Source organism: Citrus sinensis, chromosome 9, assembly GCF_022201045.2.
Source record: "Citrus sinensis cultivar Valencia sweet orange chromosome 9, DVS_A1.0, whole genome shotgun sequence".
NCBI lineage: Eukaryota > Viridiplantae > Streptophyta > Magnoliopsida > Sapindales > Rutaceae > Citrus > Citrus sinensis.
Window position 1 is genome coordinate 19868651 of NC_068564.1, and position 26878 is coordinate 19895528.

The following is a 26878-nucleotide window of genomic DNA, read 5'->3' on the forward strand; positions in this document are numbered from 1 at the left end:
TCAAGAAGCTAGGATAGAACAACAAGCACATATGCTTGCTGGTATGGATGTGAAACAAAACTTTGAAGCAAATTTAGTTCAGAATAGAGGATTTAAGAAAGGTTTTACATCTGGAGGAAAGAATTTTGGTGGTTATGGATATAATCTTGGCTTTGGAAATGCTGGAAATTATGGATATGGTGGTTATAAAGGAAATTCTGGAGGTGCTGGAGCAAATGGAGGAAATATGTCTGGTGTTAATTTCCAGCAAAGAGGATATTCTGGTGACAATCAAAGAAATGGAGGGAACTGGAATCAGAATACTGGAGGATATGGCAACTTCAGTAATAAGCCATCTGGAAATGTCAAACCTCAATGGAATGCCTCTAAACCTACCTGTTAAATTTGCTTCAAAGCAGGTCACACTGCTAATATTTGCTGGAAACTTGAGGAGTTCATTGCTTCAAGTGCTTATAAGCCACCACCAAATAGGAATCCTAAGTCAGCCTATCTAGCAAATATGGATGGAGCTTCAGATACCAACTGGTATCTTGACAGTGGGGCAACACATCACCTTACTAATGACATGAACAACATGCATTCTGCTGAGCCTTTTTGCAGGTATATCTAAACTTGTAGTTGGTAATGGTGCTGGTCTGAGCATTACTCACCTTGGTCATGCTACTTTAAAAATGCTTGATGGTAATACCAATGCTTCATTTACACTCAATCTTACCAACATATTGCTGGTGCCTCAAATCACCAAAAATCTCATTAGCATATCTCAGCTAACCAAAGACAATAATGTGATAGTTGAGTTCACTGACAAATTTTGTTTTGTGAAGGACAAGGTGAAGAATTTGATCATACTGCAGGGCAAGGCTGATAAAGGTTTATACAGATTGCTATTGGTGTCACCCAATAAAACACATTCTCATTCTCGAACTCATGTCAAAAGTATTGAGTCTGCTGTTCCAGCTGCTCCTCTTTCAATGTTTTCTGCTGTTTCTTCTTATTTGCAAGATAAACTCTCTTGTCCATACACTACTTCAGTTCCATGTATGAATTCTAGGTGTTTGTTGAGTACTGCTGTTTTACATCAGAGGCTAGGACATCCAAGTTCAAAAATATTAGATCATGTACTCAAAACTTATCCAGCCTTGAAGGTAATAAATGGAAGTAAATTTGTTGAATCTTGTGATGCTTGTATGATGGGAAAGTTACATAGATTACATTTTCCAGCTAGTTTCATCAAAACCAACAGTCCCTTAGAACTTTTACACATAGATTTATGGGGGCCAGCTCCTGTACTTTCCTCACAAGGCTATAGATACTATGTAAGCTTTGTTAATGATTTTACAAGGTTTACCTGGATATTTCCATTAAAAACCAAAAGTGAAACTCTCTCTGTTTTCAAAATCTTCAAAACTCAGATTGAAAAACAGCTTAATAGATCTATCAAGTGCTTACAATCTGATTGGAGTGGTGAGTTCAGATCTTTTGTTCCTTATCTCCATCAAGAAGGCATTTTGTTCAGGCATTCTTGTCCTTACACACATAACCAAAATGGAACAGTAGAGAGGAAGCATAGACATATCACAGAACTTGGCTTAACCTTACTTGCACAAGCTATTTTACCTATAAAATTCTGATGGGAATCATTTCACACAGCCACTTACATCATTAATAGACTACCTACTCCTGCATTATCTATGAAATCACCATATGAAACAATTTTCCATTTGAAACCAGATTACAACTTTCTTAGAAGTTTTGGGTGTTCCTGTTTTCCTTTTCTCAGGGATTACAATAAACACAAATTCTCTTTTCATACTTCTAAGTGTGTCTTCTTAGGTTACAGTCCTCTCCATAAAGGATATAAATGTTTGCATCCTTCTGGAAAAGTGTATATATCAAGTCATGTTTTATTTGATGAAAATTCTTTTCCATATCCATCACTTTTCAATCACTCTTCTTCTCAACTAAATACTTCAGTTTCTCAATACAATCCTTTCCAGACATACTCTTTGCCAGTATCAAACAGCAATCTTAACACCTTTGCAGCTGATGCACTAGGTAATGATCTCATTTCTCCTTGTCTAAATACAAATGCTTCTTTCAATTCACCTAATACTTCACCTATCTCTTCATCTTCAACTACACAAAATAACCATACTTCTCACTGTCCATCATCATCTGAAGCTCAAATGTCCCCATCTTCACTTACTCCAGTTTCAAATTCTCAGCCCAACACTATAACCTCAACTCATCACATGATAACCAGAGCAAAAGCTGGTATTTTTAAACCCAAAGCCTTTCTTACTTCACACAACAGTCTTGAACCAAATACACCTTCTGAAGCATTGTCTGATCCAAATTGGAAAGCTACTATGCAAACTGAATATGATGCACTCATCAAAAACAACACCTGGAGTCTTGTACCAATATGTTCAGATTTCAAAGTTGTTGGCTGCAAGTGGGTTTTCAGAACAAAATATAACACTGATGGATCAGTTTCCAAGCATAAGGCTCGACTGGTTGCAAAAGGATTCCATCAAACTGCAGGGGTTGACTACTCAGAAACTTTCAGCCCTGTGATTAAATCCTCTACAGTTAGAGTTATCTTGAGCTTAGTTGTGATGCAAGGCTGGAAAGTTAGGCAAATCGACATTAATAATGCCTTTCTTAATGGAGATTTGACAGAAGATGTATACATGACACAACCAGAGGGATTTACAGTTACAGAAGGTTATGTATGCAAGCTCAACAAAGCTCTTTATGGGCTGAAACAAGCTCCAAGAGCCTGGTATGACAAGCTTAAACTTTGTCTCACCACCTGGAACTTCTTCAACTCCAAAGTAGATACATCATTGTTCATCGAACATGACATCAAAGGACTGATCATAGTTCTTATTTATGTTGATGATATCTTAGTCACAGGACCTGATTCTGCTGCTTTGGAAGAGTTTATTACTAAACTGAGCAAAGTTTTTGCTTTAAAGGATTTGGGGTTACTTGCTTACTTTCTGGGTGTGGAAGTCTGCTATACAGATCATGGGATGCATCTTTCACAAACCAAATATATTAAGGATCTGTTAAGTAGAGCTTCAATGCAAGACTGTAAAGGTACTGACACACCTTTCAGCACAGGTCTCAAGCTGGAAAGGCATGCTAGGGGACCCTTGGGGCAGGAGTTTGAAAACCCAACCCTTTATAGAAGTCTTGTTGGAGGTCTTCAGTACTTAGTATTGACAAGACCTGATATTGCATACTCTGTACATAAACTTAGTCAGTATCTTAGTTCTCCTACAATCCAGCATTGGTTAGCTTGTAAAAAGGTCCTCAGATATCTTCAAGCTACCATTACTCATGGTCTCTATCTACAGCAAGGGGAATCACTTGAAGTTGCTGGTTTAAATGGTTATTCAGATGCAGATTGGGCTTGTGACATTGATGATAGAAAATCCATTGGAGCTTACTGCATTTATCTCGGCAACAATTTAATTTCTTGGTCATCCAAAAAGCAAGGGGTTGTTGCTAAGTCCAGTACTGAAAGTGAATACAGGGCCTTATCATCAGCATGTTCAGAACTCTCCTGGCTTCAGTCTTTGTTTTCAGAATTAAACATAGCTCAGTTGCCTACTTCAGTGCTTTGGTGTGATAACCAAAGTGCAGGGGCACTAGCTAGAAATCTTGTGTTTCATTCTAAGTCCAAGCATATCGAGTTAGATGTGCATTACATTAGAGATAAGGTTCTCAGCAAAGACTTAGAAGTTCGATATATTCCTACTGAGGAGCAAGTAGCTGACATTCTCACCAAACCTTTATCTTTCTCTCAGTTCAGCTATCTTCGATCCAAGCTCAATGTCATCAACAGACCATTGAGCTTGAGGGGGGATGTTAAGGATGTTAAGGAAGCTCATCTGGTTAGCTGTACAATAAGCAAAACAAAAGATAAAGCAGAGGATTGCAGCAGCTGCAGCATTCAGTTGAAGGTTGATGACATGGCTGTCCAGGTGGCACCAGGAGGTTATGTAATTACCAGCACACGTGAAGATTCATTTTGATTTAGTTAGTCAGTGTTAACAATGCATTTCGTGCTGTTACCTTCAGCTTTGTATATAAACAATAATGTAATCATTTTGTAAAGATTGATTCAGCATGAATAAATGAATTCCAGAATTCTCTGAACTTCAGTTTTATTTTCCTTAGATTTTCTTTCACTTTCTCATCAACCAAACAGTCACTAAAACAATTTTAACTGAGAGGCTTGGAAAGTCTGTCTTGCTCCCCGCCAACAGCATTTACAGAGACATAATCCACAATATGAACGAGTACTGTGACAGGCCTCGGAACAGAGTGATGGCGAACCCGTTTCGGCAAAATTATTTCAACAGTCGGTGGGGACTCATTCCCGTTTTGGCTGCTTTTTCTGCTTAACAACCGTGTTTTCTGTTTTAGCTTATTTCAAGTAGTCATCATCATCATGGTGGCCTCAGCCAGAGTGAAAAGGCTTTTGATTTGAAAGGAAATCAAATCCAGGGAGTTTCATGCATTGTGTTGCGGAGCATTTCATATCCGTTATATATATATAGACACACATATCACTGGCTATGTCATTGTGCTTGCATGTATTCCTGTCATCAACTCTTTCATAGTAGATGAATTGCTTTTTCCCTGTTGAATTGTCCTATATCAGTATAAATTACATGATAGAGCGGGATAGCAAAAGCAAAGTGATAGGATAGATAAACAGTAGATATTATTCTAGTACTGGATCTGACCACCTTGATTAAGTTACACTTTAACCGAAGAGTGTTTAGATCTCATTGTAATTCAAATGACTCAACGAGATTTTAATAATGCATTAAACGAGATTAGATTATGCTCTAATACAAACGAATTTAAATGATGCATGATAAACAGTAACTTTTGATGAGACAGTTTGAAGAAAATCATCCATTTTGTATATCCAATCAAAAATATTATCAAGATTACTGTCAAAATCTAGGATATTTTCAAACTCATTGAAATAATATGAGTTTTGATGCTCTATCTTTATCATTTTTTCCTCAAATTAAAAAAAAATCAATGGAAAAATTGTAGATAACCTGACTTTCAAGGTTAGGAGTTGTCAGTGGCCAGTGTCCGTGATTTTGTGAGAAGCAGTTAGATCTACAAGCTGTGATCGTGAGGAGCACGATGGTAGCCGCGATTAGTCAGACTCGCGATGGTTTTCACAAAATCTAGCTTGAAGTGGCAGTACTTTATAGTGATGTGGCTTACGGTTTTGTAGTGGAGATTCAACGGCTTTTTGGCCATGGATGGCTGGGCTTATGCGCTGATTGATAGACATTATGGTGGTGTAAATTGATGGAAAATAGTGGTGGTTTGGCAGTGGCAAGTGGTTGGAGAGCTCGCAGGTTTTGGTGTTTCGCAGAGGCTCTGGAGGTGGTTGGGGGTGGGGTTGGCTGGGATTTGATAGTTGGTGGCTGACGAGTCAGATGGTTGCAATGATGGGCGGGTAGTGGAGATGGTGGTGGTGGTGGGCAGTGGTTAGTTTTGATAATTTGGGATTTTTTATTTTTCTATTTTTTTCAGTGATAGATCTCGCAAGGATGGATGTGTATAGCCAAGAATGTTTCACAATTCGCATAGAACTGCTCTAATACTAACTGATAGAGCGGGGTAGTGGAAGCAGAACGATAAGGTAGATAAACATTAGATATTGTTCTAATATCTAACTAAACAAACTCGATTACATTACGCTTTAATTGAAACGTAATCAGATCTCATTTTAATCCAAACGATTCAATGAGATTCTAATATCGGGTTAAGCAAGATTAGCTGATACTCTAATCCAAACAAATTTACAAGAGAGATTTTCATAAATAATCTCAAAGGAAATTTTAAAAGAAGGATTTTATTGAATAATTGAAATTATGAAAAATAACAAAACGTCTCTATTTATAACAGAATAAACCTACTTCTCTAAATTAACTTTAAAAAAATTAAATTACAATTATAATAGAAATAATAGACTAAAATACATACCATAATTGACTCTAATTAAATAAAAAATATTAAAGAACTAAAATAATAAAATTCTAAAATCTTAAAATAATGACATGCATTATTATGTGTGATATGTGATATGAAACTCCATTTTTGTATAATTAAAATTGGATGAGTAGATTGTGCATATGGAACTTAATGGCTAGTACTGCTGTGAATTGAATTCTTAAACAATATATCCACGAGAATGCTTAATTGAGTAGTTTTCAAGTAATTTTATTTAAGTGAGTAGATTCTTAAGAAGGTAGGGGATAAAAAAATTAGTTTAACTTTGCTTACTCACTAACCTTTAAAATAAAGTGAAAACAAATATATTTAAAAAAATAATGATAAAATATTTCTAAACACATCTTTTTTCTTTTTTAAAATTATATTTACAATAAGAAATTGTAGGACTCGAACTACTCCCTCAACCAGTCTTTTGTTCTGGGCAAGCCTGGCCGGTGGCAAACATTTGCAGGCTTTGAACGAACTCTCTCTTCTTCTACCTTTTGGAACATGAATTGTAAAATGCTAATGACTACACAAGAATGCTACCCCAGTTATAGCAGTGATGCTGACGCAATCACCTGATGAATTAAAATAAATTACAAATGAAAGTTTCAGAAAGATGAGAAAGTTTTCCTGCTGTGTTGGTTGCCAACACAACTTGTAATTAATTAGTGATGCGGAGGTGGTGCTGTTGGTTAATAAATAAGTCACACACATGTTCCTGTTTTCTATAAATATATGACACATGGCAGGCATTTCAATTTTCTTTTTCTTTTTACTAATTAGAAGTAAAACCAAGTTAACTTTCAATTTTCTTTTAGTGATATACCTATAACGTTTAATGTTCAATAGGTTTTCATATTTACATTACTTAGTTAACGCTCATATGTTGGTTTCTCGCTCTTATGATTACTTCTCTCACTAACTTTAACTAGTCATATAAAAAGAAACATCAATATAATATATTTTTTATAATGTATATTATAGCTCACTATTATTTATAATCTGAAATATATTGGGACAATTTAAAATGAAGCCTGCTGAAGTGCAATTCCAATTTTTACCCTCATAAAATTTTGGAGAGAAATCTATTTCACTTGGTGTGAATGATCTTATCTCCACCAATTTTTTAACATTAGCGGAAGAATCGAGTGTCAACAGTGGGTGGACTCGAACCTATGCACTCAAGATAATAACTTTTAGTTTAAAAATTTCAAGATAAATCTCAAAAAGATGAATTATATATAACTCAACACAAATTAAGGACTGATTTGGGATTGAGGTTGAAGCACTATAAACCACTTATTTTATAATTTTTGATAAAATCAGTACTTGGTAAAATTTTAAAAAACTATTTACTTCATAAGTTTTTATGTTTTAACAACAACATTTAAAAGTAGATTGGGTTGCTTTTTATAACTAGTTTATTAAATAAGTTACCATACCTTTTTAAACTTCCTATTATACTCTTAATATTTTAATAAAAAATAATTATATCTTATTTTCTATAAATCCTAATCTATTAATAATAACCTAATATATTAATAAAAAGTAATTTAAATTTATGTCTATTTTAACAATTTTAATTAGTATTTTCATGCCCTTTTAAAGTAGGAGTTATATAAAAAATAATTTAAAGCCAATAAGATAAATTAAAGAGATCAAAATATCAAATATCAGTGATCATGAAAATAATTCTATGGGTCTTAATGCTTTTATTTGATTGTTCTTTTTATACCACGTGATTTATACCTACTGACCTATAAAAAAAACAAAAAAAATGGTATTTATGTTGTGATGTCCTTGACCATAGTCAACGAACACATTGGAGAAAATATACTTTAATAATAATAAAAGTAGTGCTAACGACAGTAGCTAGATTCTTCTCTCACCACGTGTCTCATTATTTTGATTTCTGTGTAATTTTGAATCAATATAAAATATTTGATAACCTGTAATTTTATTTTAATATTATTATTTTATGCTAACTAAATTTACATTAATATCCTCAGTCTCTTCCTCTCTCCAAGTTTTTTTTATTCTTTTACACCTGGCGACTGCAACTTCCTCCTTAATTTTTTCATCAATTTCTTTTTTTTCTTTATTATTTTTTGAAAGCTTGGAAAAATAAAAAAATTTCAGATATGGTATTTTTTTTTTAATGTACACGGCCTTATCTACATAATCAAGATAACTTTGTTATTTATTTTTTAAAATAAAATATTTTTAAAATTTTATTTTTAAAAAAAGAAGGCGATTGACCAAATTAGAGATTGAATTTCTGAAGGGCCTAATGAAAAATCTTATGCTCAATCATCCATCACTGCGCCCCCCAACCCCTCCCCACCCAAAAAACTTAGCTGCGTACAGCTGCAACTAAAGAATTAGGGGTGGGCACTATTTAGTTTGGTTCGATTCAGCCCCTGAACCGAACCAAACTGAAACCAAATGGTTCTTGAATTTATGAACCAAATGCGAACCAAATTATAGAATCGAACCGAACCAAACCAAATTAATTTGGTTCGATTCGGTTCGGTTCTATAATTTGGTTCGGTTCGGTTCAGTTCGGTTTGATTTTATCCTATATATTCATTATTCAATAAAAAAATATAATATAATAATACACTATTAATACAATAATAATCTTGAGTCTATAAATTAGCAAACAATAAACAATATAATAAAATTTAACAATAGTAAATTAACATAATAAATTCCAAAAACAATCTAGAAATCCATAAATAATAACCAATATAATTAAATCTAACAATAATAAATTAAAATAATAAAGTTCAATAATAAAATAAAGTGTATGCTATGATATATATAATATCATGTATTAATTAACAAACAAAAATAAAAAAGATAAATTATGAACTATTTTTTAATTTTAATTTTAATTTTTTCTTGAACCATTTGGTTCGGTAATTTGGTTCGGTTTTGAACCGAACCAAATAAAAAACCAAATAATTCAGAATTTCTGGATCATTTGATTTTTTACTCCGAACCAAATTGTCATAATATGGTTTGGTTCGGTTCGGTTCGGACTGAACCGAACCAAATGCCCACTCCTATAAAGAACCATCAATGATTCATTCACACAGCTGTAACGAGACATATGATGGTGACTTATTCACCGAACCTAAATCATTAAACGAAGACTGGGTCATTTTAAAGTCTATCGCGAACTTGCATATGATGGTGACTTCACTTGGCCTAAATCAAATAATTAGCACTGCAAAGAAGATAGATTCAAGAAAAAGAGACATTGACTGATTAGCGCTGCAAAGAAGATATATTCGGTTGATCAGTCGGCGAGTAATACTTCATCTTTAACAAGTAAGTTTCACTACTTCTTTTTGTTCATCATTGCCCTTATTCTAGCAGTCAATAGTGATATACTTCGTCTCTGATTTGAAATTTGGGTAAACTTATATCTGAATTCTCGTAAATTTTAATTATATCTTTATTGATCCTATGGATGCCATGTTCCTTAAAAAATAAACTAAAATAAAAAAGATATAGATTCAGCTTTGCGCCCCTTTTGTTGATTACACGACTTTTAAGTTCAAGTGATTTTTTAGTATCCTTGGCCATCTCATTGCCTTTCCAGCTAATATGGAGCATAGTCAGAGCTTCTCATTTTATGCTGTTGTCACGTGTAAATAGTATTAAAAACAAAATTAAGGTCGAATATTTTAGGATGATTTATTTGAGTTCAATATGTAGTTTTCTTCTTTTTCTTTTTTTTTCCCCTAGCTAATAGTAACTTAATTTTTAGTTCATTAGAACAAAATCTGGTTTAATTTTTCAAAACACACGACTTTCCTTTTTTTTTTTTATGATTTTAGCCTTGTTAATTTCAGCATGAGTCATTGGACTGCGCTACCCAATTTGAGGGCGCGACTTGATGGAGTATCAGAAGAATCCTCAGCTGGTTTTAAAATAAGAAAAGTACCGGAGCATCTGCGTACTGAGAATGTAAAAGCCTACGAACCACAAATAATAGCAATCGGTCCTTTAAACCACCACCTTGCTCGCGAGAAAACTCACTTAGCAGAGATGGAAAGGCACAAAGTCCTCTATCTGAAAAACCTTCTCCGAAGATCGAAAGATCCTGGATACTTATTTTCATGTTTTTGCCATCGCATGGGCAAATTAGAAGCAAGAGCTCGTTGTTGTTATGCAGAGCCTATAGAAATCTCCGGAAGTGAATTTGTGGAAATGTTGGTTCTTGATGCTTGCTTTATTGTTGAGCTATTTCGCAGGTTCAAGCTAGATCTATGGGACGATGATAACAATGTTTTCAGGACAAGTTGGATCCGCAAGAAACTGGGTCGTGATTTGTTGGTAGCCGACAATCAGCTTCCTTTGTTTGTTCTCCAGGAATTTTACGCCATTACTAAGATGCATGAGGATGAAGAAACAAATTTCCAGGACTTGATTTTGGGTTTCTTCAGTAAAGTACTTCCTGTCCAACTTTTGAAAGTCTCAAAAATTGGACCATTTTTAGAGGTCGATCCCAAAATCACACATTTACTGGGCTTCATGTACGATTATTACTGGGAGAGGGTTCCTCGTTTTGCACCTCCGCCTTATGAGGAAAATTGGAATTTCATAATAAGTGCTACAAATCTCGAAGAGGCTGGAGTCAAGTTCGAGAAGATTGAGGGAGATAGCTTGTTTTCAATTGATTTTGACAAGGATGCTGGAATAATGAAAATCCCTGCATTGACAATTGATGATGACACCGAATCATTTTTCCGAAACATCTCTGTTTATGAGCAGTTTTTCCCATTTGATGCGTATGCTCCTTTCATCAATTATTTGAAATTCATGGACTGTCTCATCAACACTGCAATGGATGTGGAATTGCTTTGTAAGAACAAAATTCTCCATAATTGTTTAGGTGACGATGAAGTGGTTGCCAACATGTTCAATAGGCTTGGAGATTCTGTCTCGCTGCCCCTTTTCAACTTTTACGGAGACATATTCCACAATGTGAATGACTACTGTGACAGGCATTGGAACAGATGGATTGCCAACCTCAGGCATAACTGCAATGGATGTAAATGTTTAATTACATTTATGCTTTATAAACATCCTTTTCCATTTTATTTAATATATTTTTGTTGAAATTTGAAAAGTTTAATGATTAGACAAAACGATTGGCCTACATGCAACATCAGCTCAGGGTAGTTCTTGTATTAAGTTTTATTAATAGCTTGGAGTTCAATTAATTTCAAGAAAAGTTTGCTTTGAACATATTACTGCGGCTGCCTGTCAAAGTCCCTTTAGCGACTCAAGTGCGTAGGCAGAGCATTCGGTTCGCTCATCAACGATCCCCACTTTGTTAGAGAGCATGCATCAATCATCAATTGTGGGGAAGGTAATGAGGAAAATCAGGGCTTTGGAAGAGTTCCAACAACAACAGGGGAGCATATTGATTTCGATGTTACTTCTCAGATAACGCAAGTTATTGCACTATCATTCTTCATTTTGAACATCTAAAGGTTGGATTTTATATTGAGTAGGACAACTGGCACCCATCTAAAATTCATGTAAAACCGCACTATTGGATGCACTCGTTAAAATATACAAGGATTACTTCTAATTTCTAAGCATTCATTTTTTTTTTTTGCCAAATGTGACCTCTTATTATTATTATTTTCCCATGTTGAACAATGAAATGAGACTCTTAATACAAAATATTTACATAACTAATACGAATAGTTATCACATATGGATTATTAATCTACTAGCTAGTCTCCAAAAGGGATGGGAATAGGTTTTCTTAATTTTTTTTAATACTTATTTATCTATAAATCTCAGTCCCTTTTATTTTGTAATATTTATTTAACTATATCTATATTTCTTTCTTCTCGTTTGTTATTAGTTTTAAATCTGACATTTGGGACCCGATGCTTTTTAACATAACAAGGCATCCAAAAAAAAAAAAAACAACTATGTTTGATTTTAAATCAATAAATACTGGAGCTTTACTGGAAAAACGAATATTGGAAGCGATCGATGATATATGGTGCGTTTGGGATTGAGGTTGAATAGCTGTAGCTTAAAAGTTACAACAGTAAAGTGTTTGGTAAACACTAGTTATTGTAACTTGAAAGTTATATTGATATGATTTTTCACTTGTATAATGAAAAATCTATTATATATGTAATAATTTTGTCAAAATTATTTTTTAAAATTTATATTTACTACATATTATTAACTTTTGTTTTATATTTATAATTTTTTTATAGCAACTGTAGTTTAAAAGATACAACACCTCAATTCCAAATGCACTTATAATCATACCAGGGTGTAATTAAATATAAGAGCTATAACTGTAATTTTACATGAACAGGGTTTGCTGCGGACTTGAAAGGGTTATAACTGTAATTAGCTAAACTCGTTTGTGATGTAGTTGTCTTGAGACCCAATTCACCTTCGGTCAAGCACCTTGGACTTTGGACTACTCAAATAAGAAGGCAGAGCATGGAATTATTCCATCAAAATGATTCTCCAACTCATTAAATCTTTGCAGTAAAATGAATGAAGGTGATGAATATAATGTTCTAGTTCTCTCAATTTGTTCATGCACATTTTGGTGGGTATTTGCTTATAATATTGGTGAGTTGTGAATATAGGTAAATGGTCTAATAGAGTTTCATACATTGTGAAGCCATGTTCAAGTATCATCTCCTCTATATCACTAATATAAATTAGGTCATTATTGTAACTTTCATATTTGTTTCTCTCATCAACTTTTTTATATTATAGATGTTAAATTCCTTTTTCGGTATTGAATTATATACCCTATTTTGCTTTCTTTAATTGATCGGCTAGAGAAGCAGAAAGTAAAGCACGGAAATGAGTCCCCATCTATTAATGAATATTATAACGGTTTAGTTGTAGTTTTGGTATATGAACGAGTCAACTCGGCTACACTACATTTTTTTTTTAAATTCAATGAAGTTAGAAAAAACTCAAAGAATTAGAAAATAATTAAAAATTAGAAAATAACATCTAAACAAGAGGGAATAAAAGTCCTAATCCCTAAAAAAAATTAAAATTACATCAAAGGCATAAATTTAGAAAATTAGAAATCAGTTGAAATAATGCATGGATCACGATCATTTTCTTGTGAATCTTAAGTGGCATACAGCTCGAGTGTTCTCAGCATTTTCATGTTTTACATCAGAAGAGTAAAGACCGATATTGCCTATCGATTTTAACTTCAAGTTTGATCTAAGGGCATTATTCTAAAACTCTTTAAATAAAATTTAATTACTTATTTGAAATGCCACATCAATTAAAAAAATTTAAAAAAACTCTCCAAATGAGATTTTTCAAAGGAAATAATTATTTTCCCTCTTTAATGTTGAAGAGACAGAAACATTATCTCATTTGAAGAATTTTATTTAGAAAATTTTTTGAAACCTTTAATTTAGCAGTATATTATTTTTATCTTATAATTTATGAGGAGAGAAAAGCGTTGTAATTACTATTACTTTTGTAGAAAATAATTAATTAAAATAATATATACTTATTTTTATTTAAATAGTCTTATGAGATATGACCTTTTTTTTTCATTCTTTTCATTCTTCTACTTATTACATAAATAAATAAATATTTAAAAAAATTAAATTAAATTTTTTTTTGGTAGTGGTACTCTAACTCCTTCCGCCACAAATGCTACTTAGACCCTTGTACAACATATATAGCTACCAAACATTTTACATACCCTTTCCTCGATCCCGAGAAGTCTGAGGGAGACACCTATGTTCGATGACGGACTAATGAAAATCCCAAGATTGAATAGCTACCAAACATTTTACATACCCTTTCCTCGATCCCTAGAAGTCTGAGGGAGACACCTATGTTCGATGACGGACTAATGAAATCCCAAGATTGAATATTGATGATCCGATTAAATCAATAATCGAGTCTTTCTTGAGAAATCTCAAAGTCCACGAGCAGTTCTCTTGCGAGGACAAAACTCCAAAATACGTAAATCAACCAAATTTATTTTTATGTGTAGGCTCGTTTTAACCAAACAAAATATTGGAAGTTAATATATTATTAATCAAAATGAAGCATTTGGATTGAACTAACTGTCAAACAAATAAAATTCAAATATATATAAATGGAGGCTTTCTCTGTCTCTTTGTCATCGTACATAAACAGCAAAACCAATATTAAAAATTAATTAAAACCATTATTTAAGCTATAGATGAACTTTCACTTATTAATCCAATAAAATCAAGGAGAATAGAAATTAAATACGTTAGTTTAAATGCAACAAGTTGAGCGTATATATTCAAGTGATAGCAATTTTAAGTTGAGACTTTTATTCCTCTCTTAATTGGATAGGGGTAGATAATTTCACCCACAAATATAAATATTAGAGAGGAAGATATATTTTAACATGAGATCATAAATCTAAGTTGGACTATAATAGATTTAACCAAAGTTAGCCCAACAGCTTTTAAATTGGAAACATCTATAGACTACTATTAGTACTAAACAAAATATGCCAAAAAGAAAAAAAATTTGAAACAAATATTTTGAGATGTACAAATATAACAACCGTTAATTGAATTAAAATGTGAGCCACGCACATGACAAAAATAGAGAAAAAAAAGTACTCATATTCAGACAAACGTGTTGATAGAAATAATAATAAATTGACTCGTACCGGTTTACTTCAGTTTATTCACATAATTACAAATACAGTAAACCGACACCAACTTGTGACTATTTTGTCAGCATTTTATCAGCTCGTAATGTTTCCAAACTTTAAAAATAATAAAGTTTCGCTTTAGTACTCCAGACAGTCACGTGACGAGCTACAGCAAAGTCAATAAATTTCTTTAATCATGTAGGTGCCGTACGTACAGCTAATAAATCAATTGATTACAACGTGAAACGTACATGGCTACATGCAGCTACGCTACTGGTCATATAAGTATTGGCCATTGGTTGCTGAAATTTTCATTTCGTGAGGAAATTAAAAAGCTAGCATTGCAAAGAAGATGAGATTAAGTGAGCCGTGAGCGAGTAAAGGCCGGCCGCCTTCAACAAGTAAGTTTTACAACTAGCTCATAGTTCATTCTTACAAATTGCTCTCATTCTAGTGATCGATAGTGATGCTTCATCTTTGATTTGAAATTTGGGTGAATTTACATCTGAATTTTGCAATATTTATTTATTATTTACTGATCCCATGTACCTTAGATATATGTATTCAGTTATGTGCTTTCATTTTTTATTATTTGACTTTTCAAACAATTTGTTTAAGTGATTTTTGTGTCTACATTTCTTCGGCATCATTGATTCTATTAAACAAAAGTTGGTAATTTGGTATGATTGTCAAATAATAGGTTTGTAGGCAGAAAAGCCTACTTAGAGTCTTAGGTAAAAAGGGATTTAATTTCTTTAATTCAAGTTTTAACCAGTTCTTTGCCCTTTATTTTTCAATAAATCTCGCTTGACGAGGCCAACTTCGAACTTCCGTTAAAACAATAAATAGAATAATTCAATTACTAAGTACCACTCACGAGACTAGTATGGGCCATTGGTTTCCAGAGTTTGCAATGAAGATATATATGTAAGATTCAGAGAGTGAAATAAGGGCGCTTCTTAACAAGTTTGTTTTACTACCAGTTCATCTATACTTTGTTTTATTGCTCTTATTCGAGTGATCGGTAGTGGTGATGTTTCCTCAGTTCATCTAGATCTGATTTGAAGTGACTGGATAAACATATATATTGCTCTTACTCTACTGAACATTAATATCAGGAGAAATTTACATTACGGGCCCAAGACATTTTAAGCTTTTCGATCTTAGTTCCTCTACTTTATTATATCATAACTAGTCATCAAATATAGTTTTTTCAAGCCCAAACCTCAGTTCATATTTAAGAGAAATAGGCCTAGGCCCTCTGAAAGTCAATCCAAATTTGGAGTGTTGGGCCTTGGCAGGGGCATTGTAGGCTTAAATTTGAATAAATGTGATCAGATAATAATCAACAATAAATTAAAGAAAATATTTGTCTTAATTAAAACTATTATTTAAGCTATAGATAAACTTTCACTTATTAATAAAAAATACAGATAAAAATTTAGTTTAAATGCAACAAGTTGAGGGCATAGGTTTGAGTGATATCAATTATATGATGTGACTCTTATTCCTCTCTTATTTGAATAGAGGTAGATAATTTCACCCACAAATGTGGATATATTTTTTTGAAACTACTCACAAGTGTGGATATTAGAGAGGAGGATATATTTTAGTATAAGATCATAAATCTGTTGAACTATAATTGATTTAATTTAAGTTAGTCTCAACGGCTTTTAAATCGAAAACCTCTATAGACTGTTATTAGTACTAACAAAATATGTCAAAAAGGAAAAAAAATTGGAAACAAATATTTTGAGATGTACAAATATAACAACCCATAATTGAATTAAAATGTGAGCCATGCACATGACAAACAATCAAACAATAGGAGGGAAAAAAAAAAGGTGTTGATATTCAGACAAACGTGTTGACAGAAATAATGATGGTAAATTGACTCGTAAGCGTTAACTTCCAATTTATTCACATAATTACAAATATTGTTGACTATTTTGTCAACACCTTATCAGCTCCTTATCTTTTAAAATGGACCAATCTACGTTACAGATTCTGTAACGTACACACCCAATAGGAAGCAGCACACGTGTTCAGAGGAGAGAGAAAACGGTGCAAATGCAGACAATAGGAGTTGGCTACAGTAGGATCTGTAAGTTACAGAATCTGTAACTTAGCCAGCCCCCTTTTTTAAAAAAAAACCAAAGTTTCACTTTACTACTTCAAACAGTCACGTGACGAGCTACAGCAAAGCAAAGAAATTTCTTTAATTATGTTGGTGCCGTGCGTACAGCTAATAAGTGATCAATTAATTACAACGTGAAACGTACAGCCAGCTACGCTACTGGTCGTATAACTATATAAGTATCGGCCATTGGTTGCTTAAATATTCATTTCATAAAGAAATTAGAAGCTATCCTTTCAAAGGAGATAAGATTAAGTGAGCGAGGGAGGGCAGGCAAACTTCAACAAGTAAATTCAACAACTAGCTCATAGTTCATACTTAAAAAAATTGCCCTCATTCTTGTGATTAATAGTGATACTTCATCTTTGATTTGAAATTTGGGTAAATTTACAACTGAATTTTGTAATTTTTGTTTATTATTTACTGATCCTATACGTGTCAGATATATCTATTCAGTCATGTGCTTTTATTTTTTATTATTTATCTTTGAACAGTTTATTTAAGTGGTTTTTAAGTAGTTTGTTTAAGTGATTTTTGTGTTTACATTTTCAGGACATCATCGATTTTGTTAAACAAAAATTAATATAATTGTCAGACAAAAGACTTTTAAGAAGGAAAACCTATTTAGTGCCCTAGGTAAAATGGGATTTAATTTCTTTAATTTAGGTTTTAACTAATTCTTTTCTCTTTTATTTTTCAATAAACCTCGCTTGACCCTGTCAACTTCAGTTATATATAAAAAAAATCAATAATTCAATTACCACATACCAGTCACAAGACAATTTATACAGTCGTAAAAGTAAGGGCCATTGGTTTCCGAAGTTTTCATCCCATAAGAAAATCATTAAGAAGCTAGCTAGCATTGCAGCATGCAGAGAAGATACATACTTAAGATTAAGAAAGCGAGTAAAGACGATCTTTAACAAATAAGTTTTACTATCAATTCTTGTATACTTTTGTTGTTACACATTGCTTTTATACATTCTACTGATCAGTAATAGTGATGCTATTATCTAACATTGTTGTTGAATTGCCTTTTGCCTTTTGAATTATCCTATTTTCTAACATATATCAATATAAATTATGTGTGATGTGTGATATGATATTCCATTTTCGTATAATTAAAATTGTACGACGAGAACGTGTGTATGGAAGTTGATGATTAGTATTGTTGTGGATTCAATATTTAAACAATCTTTTGAGAGAAATGCCTGATTGTGGATTTTTAAATAATTCTATTTAATTAGCAGCTTAGGTAGATAAAGGTTAAAAAAATTAATTTAATTTTACCCACTCAGCAACTTTTTTTTTAAAAATCAAATAAAAAATATAAAAAAATAAATGATAAAATATCTCTAAACACTTTGACATCAACTTTCTCTTCTTCTACCTTTTACAGCATGAATTGTAAAATGCTAATGATTACACGGGAATGCTACCTCCGTTTCAGCAGTGATGCTGACGCAATCCCTTGATGAAATTAAAACAAATTTCCTTCAATAATTCAATTACAGGTCTATTAATTCAGGATGCGTTTGACATACTGTGCTGTATTATGCAATCTTAATATATATTCAATTTATTTATTATATATTAAATATATATTATATAAAAATATATTATTTATATTTATCAATTTTTCACGTGTTCAAAAAAATTTATGTGATATGACATTATCTTTACACTGTCAATCATTTTTATGGTCAAATGAATTAAATTTTAAAAATACAAGAGTTATATGAGTGAATATTGAAAACTTTCAACTTTTATGATTTTATAATAAACAGTGAGCACTTAAGTGTTAATAACCAATTGAACACATTTCAACCGTTGAATACTTTAACCATTAGATCTACTGGCTGAATAAAGAAAGGACAAAATTTTGGGTACCGTACAATTGTTGCAAAGTAGATGGATCCACTATTATTACACTGTCCTACAAAAAGTTTTTCACTTTTTTTGTTGCAAATATCTCTAGAAATCTGACGGTAAAATTTTTGTTCAATCTAAAGTTTGAAAACGGATTAATGAAAATCCCAAGACGGATTGTTGATGATGATATTACTTTATTATTAAGAATTGATCTCTCGAGAGACTAATGCAATCCCATACGTATGCTGAAAATGGAAAAAAAATGTTTTATCTTAAATCTAAATCAACCAAAATATATTATTACGTGAAGCTCTTTATCTCCAAACAAAATATTAAAAGTTAGTTATATTATAATCAAAATGAAGCATTTGGCTGAATATTGTACAAAAAATAAATTGAAATAGGATTTTTTTTTATTTTTTAAAAATAATCCATAAAATCAAATAACATGATTAGTTTAAAATGCAACAACTTGAGGGCGAGGGTTCAAGTCCCAACTTAAAGTTGGGACTTTTATTTCCCTCTTATTTTGATAGAGACAAATAATTAATTTTTTTCATAAATATTGATAGAATAAATATAACTTTTAAATATTAGTGGATTGATATATCTTAGTACAAGATATAAAATTTGAGTTGTACTATAATAGAATGTTCATCTCAATAAATTTTAAATAAACATCTATAGATTAATATGAGTATTCAAAAATAATATGGTAACCAAAAAAATTGAAAATCTTATTTTAGCCTGTTTTATAGACATTATGGTTATAATTTTTTTTACGAATATTTTGCAGAATGCCATTCTGCAACAAACAATAGAAAAAAGCATCGATATTCAGACAGTTAGCTCCTGCTAGTTTACTCTAATTACAAACACAATAAACAGTCAACGTAATTTTATCAGCTCTTAAGAAGGTGTGGATAAGTTATATTACATTTTACTTAAGAGTTGCACCAATAACTTAACATATACATCCAATCAAACAACAATTATTTTAAATTTTGAGATATAATTTTTTTTTATGAATATTTTGATATGTACAAAAAATACAATGCATAATTAAATTACAATGGCATTCTTCAACAAACAAAAGGAAAAAGCATCGATATTCAAACAGTTAGCTCCTGCTAGTTTACTCTAATTACAAACACAATAAACAGTCAACATAAATTTATCAGCTCTTAAGAAGGTGTGGATAAGTTATATTACATTTTACTTAAAGAGTTGCACCAATAACTTAACATATACATCCAATCAAACAACAATTATTTTAAATTTTGAGATGAATTTTATTAAATACTGAAGTAATTATTATAATTATTTTTATTTTTTATTTTTTATTTTTTATTTCTCTTATCTAAGAATTATTAATTCAATGCTCAGAACAAACTCAGTTCAGTAATAAATATTCGTCACTGTAAAATTTATGAGTAAATTAGTACTGGTTTTAAAGTATTTCTGTCAAACTTGTCTATGTGAATATCATTACCCAAAATTTATTGCATTATTTGTGTTAAAAGAAAAAAAAAAATGAATGAGAAACATTTCGACCAAAGTTGTGGGACTGGACCCACATGCAGTCTCCTTTGTATTATTAGTAAACATTTTGCTTTCTTTTATCAAAAGAAAGCAGAGGATCGAATTCCTTGCAATGGTAAGATTGGGATCTTGTCAAGCAAGAATCATTGCACTGGAAAGATTGCGATCTCATCAAGCAATAGGAACGGCAGCCTTCAAACAAATAAGTTATCACAAAATTGTTTAAAATAATGTATTTTATAGCGGTGAAACATTAATTGAATTTTGGTATTACTAAGGAAACAAGAATTGAAATTGAAACAATTTTTTAAGTTGTTTACGGTCATTCAATTAGTTGGTTATTTTTGTTGATTTTGTTTCACTTCCTCTTCTTGTACAAGTAGTGCGGTAACTATAATTCTTAGATGTTGAAACTATTATCAATCACTAGTTGTTAGCTATCACACATCTGAATTTTTGAAATTCAGACATAATTCTTGACATTCATGGTAACTTTTATGAAAATTTAAGTACTTGTGTTTTCTGTGGATGTCAATAATTTATGGAAATGCAGATTTCAACATTGATGAAATTTTATAGTGCTTGAGATTGTGACTTAAATGCAGACCAAGACATGGCAAGTGAACCAGCTGACATAGTGCTTGATCTTGTTGGGGAAAAGCTTCGTCGTCTAACTGCTACGCCATCTGATCAGTTCAACATTTTCAAGGTGCCTCATGTACTGCGAAAGTTAAATGAAAAGGCTTATGAACCAGAAATGCTAGCGATCGGTCCTTATCATCACGGCAAAGAACAATTATTGGCCTTTGAAGAGCACAAAACTCGCTATCTTAAAAAACTTCTAGAGCGTACTCGTATACCTTTGTCAGACTATGTCATGGCCATGAGGGTATTGGAAGAAAGAGCTCGGAAGTGTTATGGAGGGTCCACAAGTTTAAACAGAGATGAGTTTGTGCAAATGATGCTTCTCGATGGTTGCTTTATTGTTCAGGTTATTCGCAAGTTTTCTCGACACTTGAGGGAATATGATGACCCATGACACTTGAGAGAAGATGATGACCCAAATTTTAAACTGAGTCGGATATTATTTCTCATAGCACGAGATATGATTTTGCTTGAGAATCAACTACCATTTTTTGTTCTTTGGAAGTTGTTTATCATGACTGAGATGCCTAATGATCCAAGGAATGAAAGCTTTCTTGTCATGATCCCGCGTTTTTTCAATGGCATATTACCCGGAAACGGCTTTCCAAGAGATGCTATTGATCGAGTTAATGATTATCCCATAAATGAAATCAAACATCTAGCCCATTTGATACAGGATATTTGGCTTCTATCACCTGCAGGAATTGAAGCATATGGGAAACATAGCACACAATATAGTTACTGGAGCTTCATTCGTTCTGCCACAGAGTATCGAGAGGCTGGAGTCCAGTTCCGGGAGAGTGAGAACTTTAGAGATTCCTTGTTCGATATTAAGTTCAAAAATGGGGTAATGGAGATCCCATACTTGGAAATTGATGACGCTACAGAAACTATTTTTCAGAATCTCATTGCATATGAGATTTGGTCCCAGGACACAAATCCGAAGCATGGGATAGATTATGTACGATTCCTGCACTGCCTCATCAACTCTTCAAAGGATGCCGAATTACTTCGTCGTCGTGGAATAATTGATAGTTCTTTCGGAGATGATGAAGTTATTGCGACCTTAATGCACAAGCTTAGTGATGGTCTTGTATTCGGTGATGAGCAGTTCTATTACGGTGACGTTTTTCACAAAATGGCTTTGCATTGCAGGAGGCCTCGTAATCAGTGGATGGCCGTGTTGAGGCGGCGTCTTGAAAACTTGAGGGCCTGGTTGAGGCACAATTATTTCAGCACTGGATTGGCAATCATATGCTTTGTTGGTGCTGTTGTCCTTCTTAGCCTAACGTTGCTGCAAGCTCTGTTTGCAGTTCTTTCTTATTATCAACAAGCGCCAAGTCATTGAGTATGAAAGCAGGTGTAGTGATTGTGGTATTGGAGACATGTATTAATTCGAAGCGCAATTGAAATACGGTTGTAGGGACTGGCTGTGTTATGCAAAATCTGTGTAAAAAAATTCTCACTCCAAAGGAGTGTAAATTGAATTCACAAACCGCAATTGAGTTGCCAATAGGAAATCGACCACCTGTCAATGAATTCTTAAATTGCCTATTTAATATTTCAATTTGTTTATGCTTTTGCAATAAATAAAATATTTTCCTTTGCTCGCTAAAAATGCTTTAGAAGGCTTTCAGAACAAGTGCATTTATTTCCGTTTTGGCTGCATTTTTCATGCTTCTGGGGTCCTACTCAATACAAACCAAGAAATTGCGGCACAAACATCTTTTTACAGTTGTTGCTTATTTAAATAAATGACAGGCCCTGTTTCAATAATAATGATAGAAAATTATAAATGTCGATTTGAGATTTGGGGTTGCCAATGTTATTGTATCATACACAACTTTAGTAACATTTAAAATAACGGGTTTGATACATGTATGTCCGTAGGTGTTCGACAGAATGCCCAGATGAAGTGGTTTTGACGGGGAAGCCATAATTGAAAATTTGCTGCAAATGAGGTTGATACGAGAGCCTCTAGAAGGTTTGGGGCAAGAACAATCGAGAATAGTGCAAGACAAGGATGTGAATCACCAAATGATAATTCACTGACGTAATCTAGACCCCTTGATTGACATTTAAAGTAGGTTCAACGAAGCATTAACTAATTAATCATAAAACAACTTTGAATTTGATGTCTACATGATTTGCTCTAGCTAGGAATTTTACATAGGCTCCCGTTTAAATTTATACTTGAGAAAAGACCAAGCCATATAAGGTTCTCGATGCTATATCTGTGTAATTTTAAGTCTTAGATTTTTGGGTTTCTTTAAAATTTAGGCTGATCCTCAACTTTAAATTTTAATATATTTTCATTTATTTTTTGACTTTATTATGCACTTAACTCTCCAAATTACCGACATTTTTACCGCTAAATAAATTTTAAGAAAGGATAAAATTTCAACTTGTCTCTTACTTACAGATCGTCTTTAATCCACTATCTAAAAAGGTGAAAACATCAATTTAATCCCATTTACTTTTTGAGAAGAAAAAGAAAAATCATCAATTTTAGCAGCCGTGTTGGGCTTTTAAGATCTTCTTCTTATTATTATTATAAGTGCATGGGTTGATGGTAGGGGTGGCAAAACGAATAAACGAATCGAATTCGAATTGAATCGTAAACGAATTGGGTTAAAATTCTATGGATTCGGATTCGATTCGTTTATTAAACAAATTGAAATTTCATGATTCGGATTCAATTCGTTTATTAAACGAATATTTAGTTCGATTCGTTAAATTCGTTTAAGAGAATTGATAAACGAATCGAACCGAATCGAATCAAATCAGGATTCGTTACAATTCATTTAGAAAAATATAATTAATAAAAAAAATTAAGTAAAATAAAAAATAAAAAAATCACAAATTTAGCATTCCAGAACAAAATACAAATAACTCAAACCATATTATGCAGTCATCCAAATACCAAATTATAAATCCCTAATAATACAAATAACAATAATTCAAATTCAAATTATAAAGTAAGGTAATTTCTTTAATTCTCTTCATTTGTCTTTTTCACCTTGAAAACAAAAATCCTACACCAAAAAGTAAATAAAATGTTATTAACATATATAAACGAAATAATTCAAATTAATTGAAGAATAAAAGATCATATATATATATATTAAAATTAATTAATTAATTTTAATTTTTTAAGAGTGATATAATTGAAGAGTATGAGCAAGAAATAAAAAAGCTTGCACTAATATTATATATATATATATATATAGTAGTTTTCGGGTCAGGGATTTTAAAGTGCGGGAAAGCTTTAAAACCGCACGGCTTTAAAGGCTTACAGTTTAAACCTTTAAAACCATGCGGTTTTAAAACTTTCCCGCACTTTAAAATTCCGGACTGGAACATTTCTCATATATATATTTATTTTTAAAAACTTTTAACAATGACATAATTGAAGAATACGAGCAAAAAATAAAAAAAAACTAACAGCCTGGCACTAATGGACTCTTTGAATTCGTCTTGATGGAAAAAGCTAAAAGCATACATAGTTTACAACATATCTTTCGAAATGAAAAAGCTAGCACTTGGATGTAAAAATAATAAAAAAGCGAAAAAGAAGTGGAGCTTACTTTGGTGGTGACTGCTGCTGGTTGAGTGACGTTGATAAACTGTGAAATCAACCCTGAATTGCTAAGAGATGAAGGTAAAGAGATGTGAAATGTAAGAATTAAGATTAGGGCCGGCTGCTTTAATTGCTTTGACTTTGCTTTAGCTTAAAATTACAATATTAACCTCTAAATTTTAAAATGTTTTCAAATAAATTTAGGGATACAAAAGTAATTTAATTAAACGAATAATAAACAAATATTAAAGAATTGATCTGTATTCGATTTGTTTATGACCCGTTTATTAAATGAATCCTAAACGAATAAACGAATCAAAATCTTTAAACTTGTATTCGATTCGTTTAATTAGCGAATCGAATCGAATTCACCAATTTATTAAATGAATCAATTTTTTCAAACCCAAACCCATTTAATTCGCATCGAATCGAATCAAATAAACGAATCCTGACCCATATTGTCACCCCTAGTTGATGGGCCTAAAAAAACATGCTAGACACGCGGACTTGAAAAATCACGCCAGACATGCAGGCTTGGGAAACAAATGTTGGTGGAACTTTTTTAGTGTATGGCGCACGACACCACTTGAGCACAGCACGTGTGGACTTGTGTGGGCCGGCACAACACAACCCATCAAGTGAGAGGGCCATGTTGTGCTGGCCAATGGACCCCATTAGACCTCAATTTGAGAGCTAACGCGGCCCGTTGGCCATTATTAGGAGTGCTAATATTAATAGTTATAAGAAATAAAATTAACACTAATAATAACATAACAAAAAATCTAATAATCAAATGAGAAACAATCAATAATAACAACAATAAATTAAAAAAAAAACAAAGACAATACTTCTAATTATTCATCTGCTTCCCTAGTACCACGCTCATGGACTTTGAGATTTCTCAATATTCAACCTTAGAATTTTCATTAATCCGTTTTCAAACTTTAAATCGAGACCCAGCTGTCTCTCTCAGACTTCTAGACATCTGTTCAGAAACAAGAGATTAAGGATAAGGTAGGTAAGATGTGTGAAAGCTATGGTGTCTCACATGTGGTGGAAGGATTCCATGTCAGGTGCCAATGCCAATTAAGCAAGTCATTCACACATCACACTGATTTTTTCATTCATAAAGAAATTGGGGAGCAATATTAACAACAATTAATCAAATAAGAAATAATCAATAATAGCAACAATAAAATAAAAAATAATGAGGATTGCCATATATTTCAAAATTTTTATTACAGAAAAATTATCTCAAATGATATGATTTTCATCAATTGATTGATAAGAATAATATAATTAATTAATTTAAATTTTATAATTAATTATTAATAAATAATATATCTTTTAAAATAAAATTTAAAATATCTATTATTACCCAAAAATAACACTTCTAATTATTCCCTTGATTCCCGAGTACGCCCTCATGGACTTTGAGATTACTCAAGTAAGGTTCAATTAATGATAAAAAAATCAAGACATACCTGTCTCCCTTGCACTTCTAGACATCTGTCTGAAAACAGGAGATTAAGGATAAGATCGGTAAAATGTGTGAAAGCTACGGTGTCTCGTATGTGGTGGAAGAGTCGATGTCGGGCGCCAGGGCCAATAAAGCTAGTCATTTGCACTGCATTTTTCATTCATAAAGAAATTAGAGAGCAATAACAAGAATAATTAATCAAATAAGAGATGCTCAATCATATCAACAATAAGATAATAATAATAATACTTCTAATTATTCACTTGATTCCCAAGAACTACAGGTGACTTTAAATGTAGAAGAACAAAGCAATAACCTAAGGTTGAGTATTTTGAAAAGGCCTTATTTATTTTAGTATTTTCTTTATAATTTTTTAATTAATAAAGATTTTTTAAATCACGTATTGTAGGAAAATCTATTAAATATCTTTATAATTAATAAGTATCCCACAACTAAGATTTTTTAATAGAAAATCAATATTTGATAACGTTATTCCTAAATTGATATAATTAAAAATATTTTTTAACTATTAATTCATTCATTGTCAGTCTTTCCGAGGAAAAAATAAATAAATTCTTTACCTTTTTAGTTTCCTTAACAGAATTGATTATTTAACATTAAAATCTTTTACTTTTAATTTTATTTTTTATTAAAAATCTTATAATCTAAAAACTAGTAAATAATTTTTTTTTACTTCTTTCTATTAAAAGAAAGAAAATTATCACATTCATTGATTTATTTAAAAAAAATAGTTTCTTGAAATACAAAGTCTATATTATAGATGATAATTAATTCATCATCTCAATATTCTATGTGCTACCATTTTAAATATTCTATTTGAAAAAAATTGTTTCTGTTCATTTGTTTGTTTGTTTTTGTAATAGTTCTAAC

The 26878-nt window shown here is 32.0% G+C and overlaps 2 protein-coding genes and 1 long non-coding RNA gene across 3 annotated transcripts in view; 2 read left to right on the forward strand and 1 right to left on the reverse strand.

Annotated features, from left to right (window-relative positions):
- The first annotated feature begins 9217 nt into the window (after positions 1 to 9217).
- Positions 9218 to 11233, forward strand: LOC102608384 (UPF0481 protein At3g47200-like). The gene is made up of 2 exons (XM_006489741.4): positions 9218 to 9384; positions 9912 to 11233. Exon 2 carries the CDS (start codon positions 9913 to 9915, stop codon positions 11179 to 11181), a length of 1269 nt encoding a protein of 422 aa, XP_006489804.3. The 5' UTR covers positions 9218 to 9384; position 9912; the 3' UTR covers positions 11182 to 11233.
- A 3823-nt stretch (positions 11234 to 15056) lies between these two features.
- The window catches only part of LOC127899984 (UPF0481 protein At3g47200-like), a 32136-nt gene continuing 20314 nt past the window's right edge, over positions 15057 to 26878 (forward strand). Inside the window, exons 1-2 of the mRNA XM_052434192.1 lie at positions 15057 to 15132; positions 20888 to 20991. Of these exons, the coding sequence (XP_052290152.1) occupies positions 20896 to 20991 (96 nt within the window). The 5' untranslated portion in view covers positions 15057 to 15132; positions 20888 to 20895. The remainder of the gene's footprint in view (positions 15133 to 20887; positions 20992 to 26878) is intronic.
- LOC127899988 (uncharacterized) lies at positions 23778 to 24638 on the reverse strand. Its single transcript, XR_008051862.1, has 2 exons — positions 24515 to 24638; positions 23778 to 23962 (listed from the first exon to the last, which is right to left on the reverse strand). It is a non-coding gene; the product is annotated as an uncharacterized LOC127899988 (long non-coding RNA).